General features: G+C 37.0%; 1 protein-coding gene across 3 annotated transcripts in view; it reads right to left on the minus strand.

Moving 5' to 3' along the window:
* Nucleotides 1-1,510: 1,510 nt before the first annotated feature.
* Nucleotides 1,511-16,799, minus strand: part of RUNX1T1 (RUNX1 translocation partner 1) — a 103,010-nt gene continuing 87,721 nt past the window's right edge. For all 3 annotated transcript variants that reach the window (XM_006906804.2, XM_025043329.1, XM_015585492.2), the window contains 2 exons: nucleotides 15,234-15,424; nucleotides 1,511-3,510 (listed from right to left, as the gene is read on the minus strand). In XM_006906804.2, the coding sequence (XP_006906866.1) occupies nucleotides 3,235-3,510; nucleotides 15,234-15,424 (467 nt within the window). In that variant the 3' untranslated portion in view covers nucleotides 1,511-3,234. The remainder of the gene's footprint in view (nucleotides 3,511-15,233; nucleotides 15,425-16,799) is intronic.

Here is a 16,799-nt window from a genome sequence, read left to right on the forward strand (position 1 = left end):
ATTTTTAAATCCCCAAGACATGCACCTACACAAAAAAAAAGTTAGGAAAAAAATTTAAAAGACAGGTAGCCCTGTCACACACAGTCTCATGACAGAGAAAAGAAAAAGAGTCAGAGACAGAGATAAGAGATAGAGGACGCCCTATTCCTATCAGCGACCACCATTCAGTTCTATCCAATGAAGATAAGTTTTTTAAAAATGTGTTATACCTACAAATTATACTCTCACATAGCCTGTACATAAGTGACAAGCAAAAAAGGAAAGTAACAAAAGTTTTCTTTTCTTTTTCTTCTTTAGGTTATGAGGTCTGCATTGTTACCAAGAAGTGATATGGTTTGCAGCTGTATGAGCTTAACTTTTGGTATCCTGGTTCTTTTGTGCCCATTTGGTTTGACTAGACCAGTTTTTGTTAGCTACTGGTGCAATATACATGCTGTCAGAGGTAGAGTGAAACTTTTTGCCACTGAGGAGAATGTAGCAAAACAGGAGGAGAGGAAGAGGAGGAAGAGGGAAAGGAGGAAGAGGAATCAGAGATAGAGCTCAGAGTTAGGGAATTTTTTTTTTTTTTTTGTATTTGTTTTCACTCAGGGTGCCCTGAATTAAAAGTAATGAGACGTACTGTACTAATCCTTATTTTACACACTAGTGTTAAGAATAACAGTGCTGTTTCACATACATCACAGCTTCTAGATAAAGATGTGTGGGTATGACATACCTCATTTTTGGGATTACTTAACCCTTCGTAGCCTAGAACATATAATAGCTCTGTAAGAAAGGACTGTCCAGTGTCACAAGCAGACTAGAAAGCAGAGTGAGGTCAAAGGATTCTGGGAGCACCATGATAAAATATAACCCATTCAGAGCCTGGTTATGCGCTTTCTCTTCACTTTAAGCAGGTGTGCTGGCAGAGGGACTTCCAACATGCAGATAGATGTATTTATTTGCTCATCAGAACTTTCTAAATTAAAAAGCCATTTGAGAAACATAACAGTACCCAAACAAAATTAAAACCAACTTAGATATGAAAACACAAGGGGAAAATGCTAAAAATGTTAGGTCTATGAGACTTAAAACAAACAGATTTATGATTGCCTCTGTGCAGATACTTAAAAGCCATTTAAAACTGTATCCAAGGGCTACATTAAAACAAAAAAAAGTTAATGGTTAATTTTAGATTTTTAAATAAATGCCTGATGTGTGTGTGTATGTGGAGAAGTGTCTTCCCAGCCTCGAAAACTTTGGTTGTCTACACAGCCTGCAGCTCTGCTGACTTTCCCTAAAGCACACCACCACTTCCTGGGCTACTATTTTTCAAAACTAACAAGTAAGTCTGGTCTGGACCCTGGACAATGAAGGGTTAATGAATTCACACTATACCTTGCTGAAAATGTTTAACCTGCTGATCATTTGGAAAGTAGTTCTGGTGCTTTGCAAAATTCTGATTTTGGTCCATCAGATCAGTCTTTGGCTGACTTCCCTTTTTGTAAGAATACTGTATAACCTGGCATTCAGCAGTGTTAAAGCTGTCAGTCTACACCTCAGCATTTGGAGCTCTAATGATTTATCTTTTTTTTTTTGTAAAATTAGAAATACTTAAACAACTTTACAGGATTATGCATGCACTGTCTTTTTTAAAAGTAGGATATCTTGTTACTTTTTTAAAAAAGTCCCAAATAATGATTTTTCCAAAAAAAGAAAAAAGAAATATTCCACTACTACTCTATGCTACAGCTGAACTTGGTGAAATGGCTCTAGCATATTCAAGAAGTTTGCTTAAAAAAAAAAAAAAAGCATGCCTAGGGAGTCATTGTGACAGTGCAAAATACATTTATGTACATTCCCTCTTACAAAAACACCAATATGTTAGCATTCCATGAAGCATGCTGGTTTTTAGGGGGGAAAAAAAATCTTAGAGTGAAATAGCAGCTCCGAAAGATAACTTTTTTCTTCTTTTCTTGAGGACAACCAAAAAAGTCTTTTTTTTCTTTTTTTTTTTTTTCTGAACTACTAGAGAAATATCATTAATACATACAGATATAAAAGCAGCATAGAAAGATACAGGTTTCTCACCAACTAGGAATAAAGAGACTAAATGTGGGCATATGGTTAAACTACAATGCATCTTCACATTTGTCCAACACATTTACAAGAAAAACACCATTGGAAACCTCACAAGGACAGAAGTGTTTTAACACCAAGAGAACTACTAGTTTTTAATTAAAAATCCAAACAGGGTGGGATTGAAAAAATTTGGAAAGGGGCTGGAGCTGAAGCCACCATTTTTTAAAAATTATTTTTCAATATAAAATGAGCTGGAATAGACCCAATGTCTTACTCTGTGGAACCTTACAAAAATGAAGAAACGTTGAAGGGCTATTTAGGGCAGCTGGCTGATGTCAGAGCTGCCAGAATGCTAATTAACTGCAGGCTGAGTCTCTTAACAGACGTGTGTGTGCGTGCGTGTGTGAGTGCGTGTGCGTGTGCGTGTGCGTGTGCGTGTGTGTGTGTGTGTGTAAAGGAGCCTTCCATTTATGGCATTTTTTTTCTTGCTACTATATTCATACATCCCAGTGCAAACATTCTTTCATTTTTCATTCTGTTGACCTGGATATTATTTCTTTTTAGAAACAGGAAAAAAAACCCCAAACATCTGTTTCTCCTTCCAATATGCTACACATTTGCGTATTTGTAGTGGGTCTTCAAAGTTCAGTTAGCAACCCATGGATGCCATTCATCTTCTTGTTAAAATGTCTACTACTGTAGCCAATGGTCATGCCCTTGAGGGATTTCCTCTTTTTTTTTTTTTCCATTATTGTATATCAGGAACATTGTGACTTTTAATATTAGCATTTTGCTTTCAACAGCAATTAGCAATCTCTTGGTTTGCTGTTTGGTAAAGCATCGGTTAATGAGGTCATCTAGTTTAAAATCCCAGCTACTGGAAAATAACAGGGAGGAGGTCAAATCTATCATTTCATGTTATATTCTCTGCTCTCTTTTCAGTTCTTTAAGGAAAAGATATCTTTGTTATCCACAATAAGTCATTATGACCCGTTACTGGCCCTCTGTTTTACTACCGCCTCAAGATACGGTTAGGTTATCTCTTGCTGAAGTACTGAAATAGGATAGTTCATCTATAAACACACAAACAAAAAAACAACTGAGCATCTGAGGGTGAGGAATTAATTTCATGTTGGTTGTGCTGTCTTTCCTCCGACAGTTCTGAGTTCACATCTAGCGAGGGGTTGTCTCTATGGTAGAAGGGGTCCCCGGAGTAGTAGACCTCGGGGTGGCTGCTGGTGGTGTGTCCATCGGGCTCCCAGCCCCACTGTTGGGCGTGACAGAAGAGCTGACCGCAGGCGTGTCCCCTTGCTGCTGGGCCTGCAGCGTCTGTCCACAGATGTGGTGGTGCTTCTCCCAGTCTTTGTGTTGGCAAAATGAGCCACAGTATCGGGCTGTGTTACAGCCACTGCAGGTTTCACTTGCTTTACGACCACAATTCCAGCAACTCTAAAGGAGAAGGCAGAAGAAAGTGAAATCTCAATTAATACATTGTTCAGGCCAAAGGCTGAAGATGGCCTAGGCTGTACTGCCACCTTACTGTCAAAAACTGTGTAGTAAAAATTAAAAAAAATCCAGGTGTATGTGTGTGTCTGCGTGAACACTAAACACAAAGAAGATGCAGGTTTTAGTGTGATAACTGCCCAAACTTTTCTGCTAACAACTATTATGGTATCTAACAAACTGGCTTTTTTTTTCCTTTCTGTTTTTACTATAAAAATCCTTTAAGGTTTGGTTCTCTTCACGTCTAAATTCTTTGTTCACCTATACTAACATTTGCTATATCTAAATTTTTTCCCTTCTAACACCACCGTGGTCAGACACAAACATATCAATCTGGGCAGAAGTTTCTTCCTTCTAGATACTAACAGAAATTACAAAGGAACTACAAAAACCCTAACTTAGAATCAGAGAAACATAATAAAGGAGATAGAAGATTCTATTCCCTGCTCCATCACAAACTAGAGAGTGAGGCAAGACATTTTAACCTCTCTATGCATTTAGTTCTTTCTTCCTACTGCAATCTGTTAGTTATTCAGGGCACCTAATATGCGAACTCAAATAATCCCCTTGACTAACCACCGGGAGGGCAGGGTCTTTGGTTTGTTTATTCTCTGATATACTTTAAGCACTAGAACAGTGCCTGATATATAGCATGTGCTCAATAAATATGTATAAAATGAATAAATCTCACTATACAAAATTTGGCTTTGAAAATCTAGAAATACTAATACTGGGTAAATAATAAGGGTTTTATTTGCACATGATGCATTCTAGCTGATGGAGTTCCTTTGTAGCTCATGTGCACTTCAGCAACTCTGGGCACTCTGAAAAGGGGAACTAAAAACTTAGACTCTACCAAGCCCACTGCCAATGTCTAGTCCAAGCGGTGAGCAAAGCCCAAAGGAGGTTGCCTCTGAGATATAAACTTTGAAATAAATACATCATGAATCAGAGCACAACATATTAGAGACAGAAGATCACATGTATGGGATAGATCCTAGAGCAGGAAGGGGAGATGAATTGAGACTAAAGGTGACAGTGCCTTCAGAGGCCCTTCCAGGAGGAGGTGGAACCTCAGGAAGCCAACTTTAATTGTAAAGTAGTTCCTTACTGTGAAATGCTATATCAAGTGATCTTAGCTTTGTGCAAATATATATATATTTTTTAATTCTTTATCTTCCTTGGTTTTGATTATTCTCTTGCAAAACAAACTTCTGATTATAATCTGGTAACTCCATCCAGCTGACTATATGTGTGTGATGGTTGTGTCACAATTAAATTACACTTTTTAAAGCCCTGATATAAATGAATATTAAAAATCTCTCCATTGTGTTCCCTGCATTTGACTTTCAGCATGCTGATTGTGTGGCTTAAGGAAGGCTCATGAGCCTACTAAAAATATTGCGGTGAAATGCCAGCCCATCACCCAGATATGTATGGCTTTACCATTGTGCAAAGCAGGCAAAGGGATTTTTAGCAGTCGTCCTAACTTTGCTAAAATATAAAGAGGCTCTTAGAGTTCTCAGAACTGGAAGCCTGTAAACCCAAGAATTCTGGTTTAAAACTTTTAAAGGAGTTCAGCTCTATGTTCTTATTTCTTTACCATTCAGAAATTATGGCTCAAGAAAGGGGAAACAAACAAACGAACAAACAAAAACCCTTAAGCTCTCAAAATCTGGTCAATGGGAGGTATTTCAAGTGAACATAGCTGAGGAAATCTGTTAATGTCATAAATAAAAATAAAATTTAATTTAATAATCAGTACTAGAACAATTGTTTTTTTTCTATTTTAATTTAACTGAGAAAATAACTCAAAAGGTGTGTACTTCTGATCTGAGGCTTCACTGCCATAACTAGAAGCTCTTCTCTCTCAAATTTAATTCAGTTGCATTGTATATACAAATGACCTCACAAAGATGTGAACAAATGTAGGTCTGGCCCATTCTTCATAGTGAGGTATAACATGGCACTCAGAGTGAAGTTTACTTCCTTAAGGTTTAGCCATTTAGAATAATGCCAGCTGGATCCTGGAACAAACTCAGCAAATAAGTGAAATGACTAGATTACATGAGAAAATCCCAATTAGAGCACAGAGACTGAGATCCAAAATAATATTTTAAGAAAATTAAATATGTAATCTGAGTCAAGTGGCTTTAGGAAATACCCTGGTGTGAGTCTATTCTTTCTCTGGCAGAGGAACATTTTGGCAGACACCACAGTGGTAACTTCCCAGTATGCAATGCTGCCTTCAGATTGAAATCTAATTTAGGCAACCTTCTCAATTTAAGATGATTAAACACACAGACCAAATCAGGTAATTACAGATGCATGTGTTGGGAAGTGGAAATAGGAGACAGAATGGGGACTTCTTTATTTTTTAAAGTGTTTTCAAAGATGGGAACAATTTTAAAAATAAAAAAGTGGAATTATGCCAAACAGATCGTAAAGCTGTGGGGAATTGAGCCTTCTTGCCAAGCATGGCTGAGTTCTGAGTTCTGAGATCAAGGGCTCTCGCTAGTTTTATCTCTAGTCCCATTCTCAAGTTGCTTGATTCTATTCATCAACCACCTATCACTGGGACAAAACAACCTTCAGCTCTAGGAAGGTACAGCATATAGCGATTCAAATGACCTGGTGGGGAAAAAACTACATATTTTTTATTGCTTTTAACATTGTATTGCAATGAATATGTAGAAAATCTTAGCCCAAGTACCCAACTCACAAATAACTCCAAAGTGCACACTCCTTTTTAAAAGCTTACTATGAAAACAGACAAAGCAATTTCTATTAATATATTTCTTTTGGATGGGTCTACTGAATTTCTTATTGGCTATCTATACCTGTAAGACTGATGATTGACCGGAGACACTCAGCCCCTTAACAATCACACTTCTAGGAACAATGGAATGTGCAGGATCTTGTAAGTACTCTAATCAGAATGTTAAGTTTCTAAGCTTTCTGCTGTTCACAAAGGTTGAAACCACAAATTGTGTATAATACCCCATGTATACCCGCAAGGGCAGGGTTAAAGGTGGCCAATGGTTTAATCTAATTTTACATTTTTCAATTTATGCTTTTCATATTCAGGCTAGTATTTCCTGATACTTGCTCTGTTTATTTGTTTGTTATCTATTTTATTACTTTTTAAAATGAGCTTCCTTTTTAGTCCCTGAAAGAATGACGCTTGTGACTGAGTAATCACAATAGTATAGAAGGCCCAAGAAAACCATTTCATAGCAAATTTCATTCCCAAAGCTCATGACACTTTATAATCTTCACTTATTTGTGACAATATATTCTCTTTTGGACATAAAACATTTTATTCTCTATCTGGAAATTGGGAATCAGTCCATTGACCAAAGTTAGGCTATGACTCAGAGAAGAATATGAGGCTGAACACAATGCTCCCCTTTGCTAAATGTACTACAGATGGAAACCAAAATGATGGATTGAAGCTTTCAAACGCCAAAACTGCATTTCAAAGATTATTGATACTTTGTTTCGTATCACCAATTCTCTTCATCCCTAGGAACAAAATTATTTCTTTCATCTTGTTATTTTAGATATACAGAAAATGGTATTTCTGCTCTACCAGCAAAATATCTTTCCTGGTACTTACTGTTGGAATTTTTTTTTCCAAGAAACAAAAGACTACCTCCTGAGTTTCTCCAGGACTTAACACCTATAATACTCCAGAAAACCCTCATATGCAAAGGATATTCAGTGAATTAAGTAGAATGTTTATAATTTAAATTCCCCAAATGATAAGAACTCTATAGAAAGTAACATATTAACTTAAATTCACACTAAAGATCACATCTACATTTTCATTGCACTCGATGATTTAAAACCACTTTCAAATACATTTTGCATCTTGAGAAACTGAAGTTAAAAGAATAAATAACTTTTGAGTAAATGACTTGCCTAAAAATCACACAGATATGAAATTACATAGCCAAGGTTTGATTGTAGTGTTTAGACTGCAAACCAAATACTTTCTAAAATGTCACATACTGTCAATTTCAGACCTTTCTTGGAGCTTGTTTTGGTGGGAACATGGTTAGAAGGGTGCTGAACTCCTCAAAGTAGACAGAGGTGTGACCAGGAAGTCAGAGCACCAAAGGACAAGGTACCTTGGTGTGTAATGGCAATGGCTTCCAATTTTGAGTGTCTTCAGAGCCAGCCTCATTGGGTTTCACTGCCAACTACATTGCTTAGTGGCTTTAGAATGACAGCAAGTTACTTAACCTCTTAGAGAGACAGTACCTATATAAAGGAGGAATATAACTGCAGGGTTATTCAGGATTATGTCAGTGCTAAGTACAATGCCTGATGTTCGGTAGATCTTGAATAAATGGCAAGAACTAACACTGCTTCCTCCTTTTGGCACTGGCTGGAATAAAATGAAACTACATACAATCCTTACACAGTACAACATTTAGAATTAGAAAGCTTGTAGTGGTGTGCCTCCCTCCACAGGCACTGACAACTACATAGAGAGAACATTAGTTTACTTCCCCTTACACTTCATTAATGACCAATTACCTTTTCTCCTTCCTTACTGTCCTCAGATTTCCTGAAGAGTCACTGCTACTGATCATTTCCTCATCCCCTCTTTTTAAAGTCTCTTTGTTGAGATTTCCTCTAACTCTGGTTTCCAAGATACTAAAATTCTGATTCTTATTGTATAATTTGTTCCACTTCTGTTTGTCCATTCCCTCTAAATATTTGGCAAGGGGGAAGCTGGCATATAGAAAATATCCTTCGCTTCCCACACTCTCCCTTGACAGATTTTGTGGTTTTAACTATCAGCTGTAAGAAAATGATTCTCAAACCTGTTTCTGCAGCCCTCATTTCCTTCCTGAGCTGCGGCCTCTTACTTCAAACTGCTTGTTCTATAGCTCCACAAGGATGCTCCTTAGTCAAACAAGTTGGTATTCCCTAAACCTGGCTCTCTGGCATGGTCCATTTCAGTCACTGGCAACACTAAGGCCCAAGATTTTGTCATATTACTGGACACACCTCTTTCTTTAGTTCCTACAACCCCTCGATGCCAAACCCCATATACCTTGTTTCCATGGTCCCTCTTCCTTTCCAATCTCACGGTTACTATCCAAATTCCTTCTTCGCCCTTCCTGTTAAAACAGCTTCTTCATCATTTTTTTTTAAATCTTATATATACACATTGCTCATTTGTAAGCAATGAGCAATGTGTATATATAAGATACTTTTACTTATCTTATTTGCACTTCTTAACCACCTTGCAAAGTGAGTCACATAAATATTACCCCAGTTTTACAGATGAGGAAACCAAAGCTCCAAGAGGCGAACCACTCAAGATCATTCCAGGCCCAGTGCTCCATTCACTGTACCATGAACATCTAGAGAGTCAAACAGTTGGCCTTTTAATAAATGAAACTAACAAACAAATTCTTATTTTACCACAGGGTCACTGCTCATGCTCTGGGAGCTCCAAATTCTTCTGGGGATCAGCTGATCTGATCAGATTTTAAGGGCCATGCTTTGAGAGCTCTATGGAGTAACTGTGTGGTAGCTGCATTCTAGAGAGTCCACTCAGGTGGCATTTCCACAGTTTGGGCCATAGTGCACAAGTTTCACTGAGAATGGTTCCAACTAATTCTTGAAGGAGTAATCAAGATGAACCACTCAGACTGACATGCTTACATTATCAAGGCTTAGCAGATTCTGGAAATATGAAGTTCATAGATAAAACTGACCAACTTTGATAATATGCTGTCCAGTTCTGCATGTATGTAGGATTGATGAATAAAAGCTAATTTAATCTGAGGGAAATATCACTTTGATGGCTTAAAACTCAAAACTAACTATCAGAACAGTCCAGTTATTTATTATCTGTTCTATGCTCATTTCCAGTCACTTGCTTTGATCACCCAAGCTAAAATAAGTTATGGATTTCAAAGAAGAGCTGTTGCAGGCTCTTTTGAAATAGCCCCAGTATGACAGTGTTCATTGGAAGGAAAAAACCAAACAAACAAAAGAACTATATACATATAAGAACCAGAAATAATAAGAGGAGGGGAAAAAAACAGTTTCAGATGGCCAGATCTGGCAAATTTCTTTTGATTTATACTAATGTTGGCATTACATTCTTGGTGAGATATGTAATACACTATAAAAAGAAAAACCACAGAAAATATATTGCTAGATGTCTGACTAAAGTCCAGCATTATTCTGTTATAATAAAGATTATTAGTTTATAAACCCAAATGAAGTCAAAGAATGAGGTAGAAATAATCTGAAGGAAATCTAATTAGGAAATAGATACACCAGTACACAATCAGGAAAAAAAAAAAATCTGTTACTACTGTGTGGCTACCTAGAAGGTGGCCTGAGAGGCCAGCAGCCTGGGCTGAGGTCTAGCTCATACTTACTACTGCAAGACCCTGAGCAAAGTCCTAACCTCCTAAGATTCAGATTTCCTCAACTGCAAAATGAAGACAACAGCACTGTCTACTCTATCTGAACTCCCAGGAAGAGTAAATGAGTGAAAGTATAGAAAGCACTTTCTACCACACCTGGCACAGAGTGAAACATTCATTGTAGGTCTTCTTGTTTTACCTCAGGCAAAACAAACTTGATGCCATGCCCAATAACTGTGCCCAGCATGGCTCCCCTTTGCCTGGGATAGTCTGATTTATAAGACTGCTCTGTAAAGAGCACTCCCTTTTACTCTGAAAAGTGTCCCTGGTTGGATGATAAATTACATGCCCCCCCCCCAAAAAAAACAATACCCATGTGTTATTCATTCCTGACTCTGCACTTTCTTCTTGCTATTTTTTTTTTCCCACTAAATATTTACAACTCTTCTTTCTTCCTTCTAGAACTCCATTCTTTACAGTCGACCTTTCAGAACCACTTTTTTTTCTAAGTAGAATGGGCATTATTAGGTCTACTAGACACATGTGGAAACAAAGGCAGAAAGAGGAAGACTAAATTCAGAAATGAGAGAGAGAGGTCATAGGCATCTGTACTTAATACAATTAGATCAGAAGAAACACATGAACAGCCACCCCAGGCCTAGAACTCTGGTCTGCTGATTCTGAAGTTTAGGTTATTTCTTAAGGTCCCCTGAAGGAGAAAGAAAGAACAATAGTTTGGATATTTATATTATTTACATATGTATTTTTATAAATTTTGAATTTAAAGAACATATATGATCTAGGTAAGAGGGAGTATATGTCTACAACAAGAGGTGGCTTGAAATAAGGAAGGGAAAAGGGAAAAATAATGTTTTAGTCAGAAAACTTCCTTGTGCCTTATGATGAAGGACCGTGGGAAATATGAGCAGATAATGATGCCTTGCATTAGAGCTCTCAAAACATGTTAAACTAAAATGTTGATGAAAACAAAATCCTAAACCCTGTAAACGAGCAAATAACATCTCATTCCTTAAGAAGAAATGGAGGTTGACGGGAGTGAAATGAATCACCTAAGGCCCCCAAATGTGGTGACTGAGCTGGAGCCAGAATTCAGGTCCATGGGTCTTTCTAGATCCTTTCTGCCATACCCATCTTTCTCTGAGCTTTGCTAGCAAAAGATGGTCTAATCAACACTAAACATGGCCTTTAAGTGGTATGACCATAGTTTTATCATCAAAACTAGGACACCTGAAAGTGAAAGGGGACACTTTTCATAATTACATGGGAACGACAGAGGTAACCTGGGATTGTCCCACTCAAACTGGGGTGTATGGTCACCTTGGACCCCCCCTTTATATATTATAGTGTGCTATCCTGATTTTCACATTAGACAGCATGAGCTATTTAAACCTTTGTGCCCTCCCCAATCTACAGAGGAGATTCATCTAGTTGGATTAAATAATCAATTTGAGCTCTTTTAAATGTTTTAACTCATGTTGTTTATGCATTAAAAAAATGAAGAAAGGTCACTCCTACACCACCTATACACGTAAGTTTCTGATGGTTGCTCAAGTAAGATCATCTGATAGGTATACTCCAAGCCCTGCATGCCTACTGAAAAACCACAGCTCTCTCTCCTTTCTTGATGGATAACTGATCCTCAAATCCTGCTCATTCTATCTCATGGGTATCCAGCCAGAACATCCAATGTTTTCCACTCCCAGTGCTACTACCAATCGTCTTCATGCAACCATCTTCCTCCTTATTTTTCTCCAGAAACATCTTGGTCCCTCCTTTTGGTTTCCTCTAATCTCTCTTCACACTACAGCCTGAGTGGTTTTCCAAAACACTCATCAGCCACATAGACATCCTGCTTTCAAAGCCTAGCAAAGCTTCCCTTCCTATCTTCCTACACAGAGACACTAACATGCCCACTGCCAAGGAAGCAGTGATGAGGCAAGGGGTGGCATGGGTGGACTGGAAGGTAGCTGCTAACCAGTTCCTGATTATCCTTATGTATCAGATGAAGCAAAACTTTCCCAGAAGCCTTCACACTAAACTCTATTAAGACTTATAAGTTACTGATTTGACTCCTCTTATGAAGTATCGTCAACATCAAGGCAGGGACCACTATAATTTCATTGGCCCGATGTAGAATAAAAGCTCAAGAATTTGTTATTGAAAGAAAAAAAATGAATAAACAGATGTCAATAATTTACAGTTACATGTATCAAGTAACAAACTTCTCTGGGCAGGTAATAAACATGATTTTTTAAAGAATAACCATTAATTTCTGGATATAGTTTTAAAATCAATGGATCCTACATTTAATGGGAATTTTTTTTTCAATTACTAAGATTGCCAGATCTTTTAAAAAATTTTTTAGAGAACAAAAATTCATAAAATTTCTAAAGTACAATGCTATGCGGGTCTTATTTGGGGCTGAATGTTTAAAAATTCAAGAAAACCTCCTGAATATATAAACATGGAAGAGTATTCTGAGAAATACCTGCACTGTCGTCTCTGTAGATGAGCTGGGCCATATAGTCCTGACCTAACAGATTCCTCACCCTTGGGCCAACCATGGTGAGGGCTGGAAGAGGAGCTCCATCCTGGCCCAAGGAAGCCAGAGCTGTTCTGGCTCTGTCTAGGAAGAGCCATTTGCAAGCATCACTGCTAGGGTGGCTTTTATTAGATCATTTTTATTAAAAAGTGTACATTCCTCAGTGCAAAGAAATAACAATGTGCAGAAAAACAGTAGGTTCGATTCAAAGTTGTGTCCTCAGCCTTAAATGAAAAGTAAAAATTCCTGAGGTGGAGAAAAAGTATTTACCTACAAAATTCAAGCTAACAATTGGGCAAAAGGTACAGCTGAACTTAAACCTACCACTAGGCACATAGATTGTTCTGGAATATTGTCATTCCTTGGGAAAACTAGCAACATTAATTTAGGGCTAAAAGATTAATCTTTTATTTCTTTGTCAAGTCTTTGGTCAAACAGCTTTTATAGTGTGTGTGTGTGTGTGTGTGTGTGTGTGTGTGTGTGTTTGTGTGTGTGTGTGTGTGTACTTATATGCAAGTCTGAAGGAGTCTCAGCTTCATTCAAATGAAATCTCTCTTCCATCTTTTGCTCTCCTTTCTCAGGAAAATGTCTACATTACTTTTGAAGAAGAGGCTTAATCCTTTGAGAGATCAATTCCTCCTGCCACACCATCACCTTAAAAAGTGGCCTTGCAATTTAAAGAGAAGAAATGTAGAAAAGCGAAGTTGCCTTTCTTTATCTGCATCCCCAAATTATCATAATGATCCTTATAAAAAGATCTTTCTTTCATTGTTATGGAACAACACGAAGACTGACAGCATGCTGTAAATTCCAGTTTAGATTCTGCCATTTCTTAGCTGTGTTAACTCTAGCCAGGTGAGTTTCCCCATGGCTAAAATTATCATGTCTCAAGGTTCCAGCCACTATATGAGACAATTTCACTCACCTTCACATCGTGAGAAATATCAAAGTATTTAGAGGTTTAGTGGCTTTCTAAAAATCACAGAATTGTGATGGATGAACAAGGAATTAAATTTGGCTCTCTGAATTCCACACCCTTTCTTCTAGCATAATTTGCTTTAAAATCCTTGAGAAAGTGTCACTGAAGACAAGGGTAGTACTATATTAAAAAATAGTTTCCCAAGAGACCCAAAAAGAAAAACAAAAATAAAAACAATTACTATAGATTATCACTCATGCCTACATTTTTTCATCCTATCTACTACTTACTATAGCTATTTGATACACTATGCTTTTGTAATGCTGAATACTAGGGTCAAGATCATATGTTTTTCTGGTTAGGTTTTATGAACAAAGATAAAAAGCTTATAGTGAAGGAATTAAAGCATATCACTGATGAATACAAAGAATTAATTCTCAGTTTATTCCTAGACATTTATTCAGAATTTAGTGACCTACAAAATACTCTTAACATAAATAACAGCCCTAAAACATTCATGTGAAAGTGATAATGTTTTAATGATCGCAACAACTGTGCTTCACAGTATTACTAACATGAGTAGAGCAGGGCAAATTCTCTCCAAAAGATGCTAGTAAATTTTTTAAAGTACAAAACAAGGTCTTTAAATATTTTAGCCATAAGATGCTAATAAAATTGAATTTATGTCTAGTTTAATTCAACAATGGAAAAGTCAGCAGTTAAAATGTAGATAAACTTCCCTTAGTCCCTCTTTTCCTGAGAAACTTTCAAATGTCGAAAATCTATTCCTTTTGTCCTCTTGATATTCATCTGCTACACATTAAATAGAAACTGGGCATAGTGATTCCCACAGGGTCTTTCATCTACAAAGAAGCCTAGTACAAATTAAATTCTTACTCTCCCTCACAAATTATAGATATGTATTATAGTAGACCATTGATTTATCAGTTCATGGTTTTGCTAGTTCAGCTAATTACAGACTTTATGTAAAGGTACTTTAGGGCTGGGGATTGCGGTGCTGGATTAATGCAGAGCAGTGCCATGCTGCTCTTACAGATGCTCTTGACTTACAGACTCTTTTAAAAAGCATTCTGTTAGATATTGTATTTTAGTTACTTCCCAGATCTTTGAGCCATTTAGGCGTGTGTGTGTGTGTGTGTGTGTGTGTGTGTGTGTGTGTGTGAATTTACTGGAAAAGTACTAAATATACTGCCTCTGGCAGTGATGTTATATTATGAAATGATCATCATACTGGTTATTACAAATAATGTGGAAAAACTGACTATGCAGAAAATCTCTTAGAAATGTTTAACTGATGCAAACATTGTTTTAGCATTGGATTTTAGGACCCATAGTTAAGGAAATGACTTCGATTGCAGGCATGCAATATGTTTTTGGAGAGAGTACAGATTACACAGGGTATCTCTATTAAACTCTTTCTATTAGAAGGAAACAACACATATGTTAATACACACAGCTGAGTTTTGAGTCTCCGAATAGTGCTAGGAAGATATAAGAATTTCACTTTAATCTGTTACTCCCCAAATATATTAAAAACCTTTTTTGGGGGCAGACTTGTTCTAAGTCTTTAATAAAGACAAAATTTAATCAGCTCTTGATCAATTCCAGAAATACCAGGACTCCCCAAATTATTCTAATTTTCCCCTTATGATTTGTTTGTCTAAGTCCAATATCTACTTTTATTTGCGATCTCTTGGATCAAAAACTAGCAATGTAATTAGTGGAAGCTATCTTCTGTCCTTGGAAGCTCCCATCCAGGCCTCACCTCACTGGAATCCTCCTGCTGATTAATGACAGCGAGCGCGTCTTCTGCCGCCTGCCGCTTGGCCTCTGCGACGGTGCGCTCCATCTTGGCGCGCTCTGTCGTGATCATGTCGTGGGCTTTCCTCTCGGCTTCGGACACGGCCTTTTGCAGCTCAGTCATCGCCTGGCGCTTTACCTCGTTAACGGCCTCCTCTGTATTCCAGGCAGACCAAACCGGACAAGAGAACATTTCTCTGTTAGTTTATGTAGGCCCTTGGATACTGATCGCTGTTAAATAGAATTCTATAGAACAAGCATGACTCCCATCCCAGTTATTGGGCAGTTCTTCTGTCTGTCTACAAAACAAATTTCTAAAATTCATTTAGGAAAACAAAGAGTGGAACCTTTTCTTTAACATGCACTTCTGGGAATATTTTTTAAACTACTATATCATTTCAACTTTTCTACTACAACTAGTGCCCCCAGAAAGGATCATGAAACCAAACTAAGTAGTTAAAGGACAAAAACAACCACAAGAAACCTGTCTGGATAATTCAGACACATAATGAAGGTGGTTTGCCACAATGTTACAGGTTAATATTAATATAGGAAATACATGGGGGTAAAGCTTTCAGAAAAAGAGAGGAAGGAAATATATTTTACACAAACATATAAGTGCAAACAATTATTTTACTGATAAAAATAACAGTGAAAAGGTAATTCATATAGCAATTATGTTAATGCAGACCTTTTAAAGAAAATCAATGATGGCACAGACAGACGATTCAGCTTTTTTCTTAAATCATTTCCAGAGTATGTGGATATTGCCTTTATAAACTAAATGACAGGGATTTTTAAAAATCATTTGCTCATTGCCAAATTTTAAGCTGTTGTCCATCTACTTAATCAAGTTCGGACAGTTTCCCACAACCAACTGTTGCACTGGGCAAATATAGCTGAATCATACCACAGGCCAAAACAATAAGGCCCAACTACAAACCTGCAAGGTGACAAATTAGCTCTTTATTTTTGGTAGTGGAAAGGGTGCAAAGATTTGACTAAAGTACAACATAAGATTGACAACTAAAACATGTAATTTCCACTATAAAAATTAATTGTTCTAATTAATAAAGGAAAATATCCTCCCCCTGAATTAGTTTATCTAATTTTCATCTTTATTCAAAGCAAAATAACAATGATTAATTGAAAATTTAATAAGCAGTAATTATTAACTTGGCAAACCTAGTGCCAATTAACACTCTATTAAAACTAATTATGACATGTTTCATTCAAGTGTTTGCACTTAATGTTCACTCACTTAAAAAGCACCTTAATTAAATGTTCTGTTTAATTAAAAACATAGATTCCTAATAAAAATGTTTTACTGTAGATTAAAAATGTAAGAGATGCAAATACTCCTATGGTTTCTTAAATTTCTATGGTTTATTTTACACATTTGTAGTCCATGACTTGAGGTTCACCAAAAACCTTCCACTAGTATTAATTGTCATGACTTTTGTGCCCTCCATCATTTTAGCAGCATCATTTCTTAAGTTTACTTATTTGCAATTACTGTCTGATAGGTCTT

The sequence above is a fragment of the Pteropus alecto genome, unplaced genomic scaffold (assembly GCF_000325575.1).
Source record: "Pteropus alecto unplaced genomic scaffold, ASM32557v1 scaffold51, whole genome shotgun sequence".
NCBI classification, from domain to species: Eukaryota; Metazoa; Chordata; class Mammalia; order Chiroptera; family Pteropodidae; genus Pteropus; species Pteropus alecto.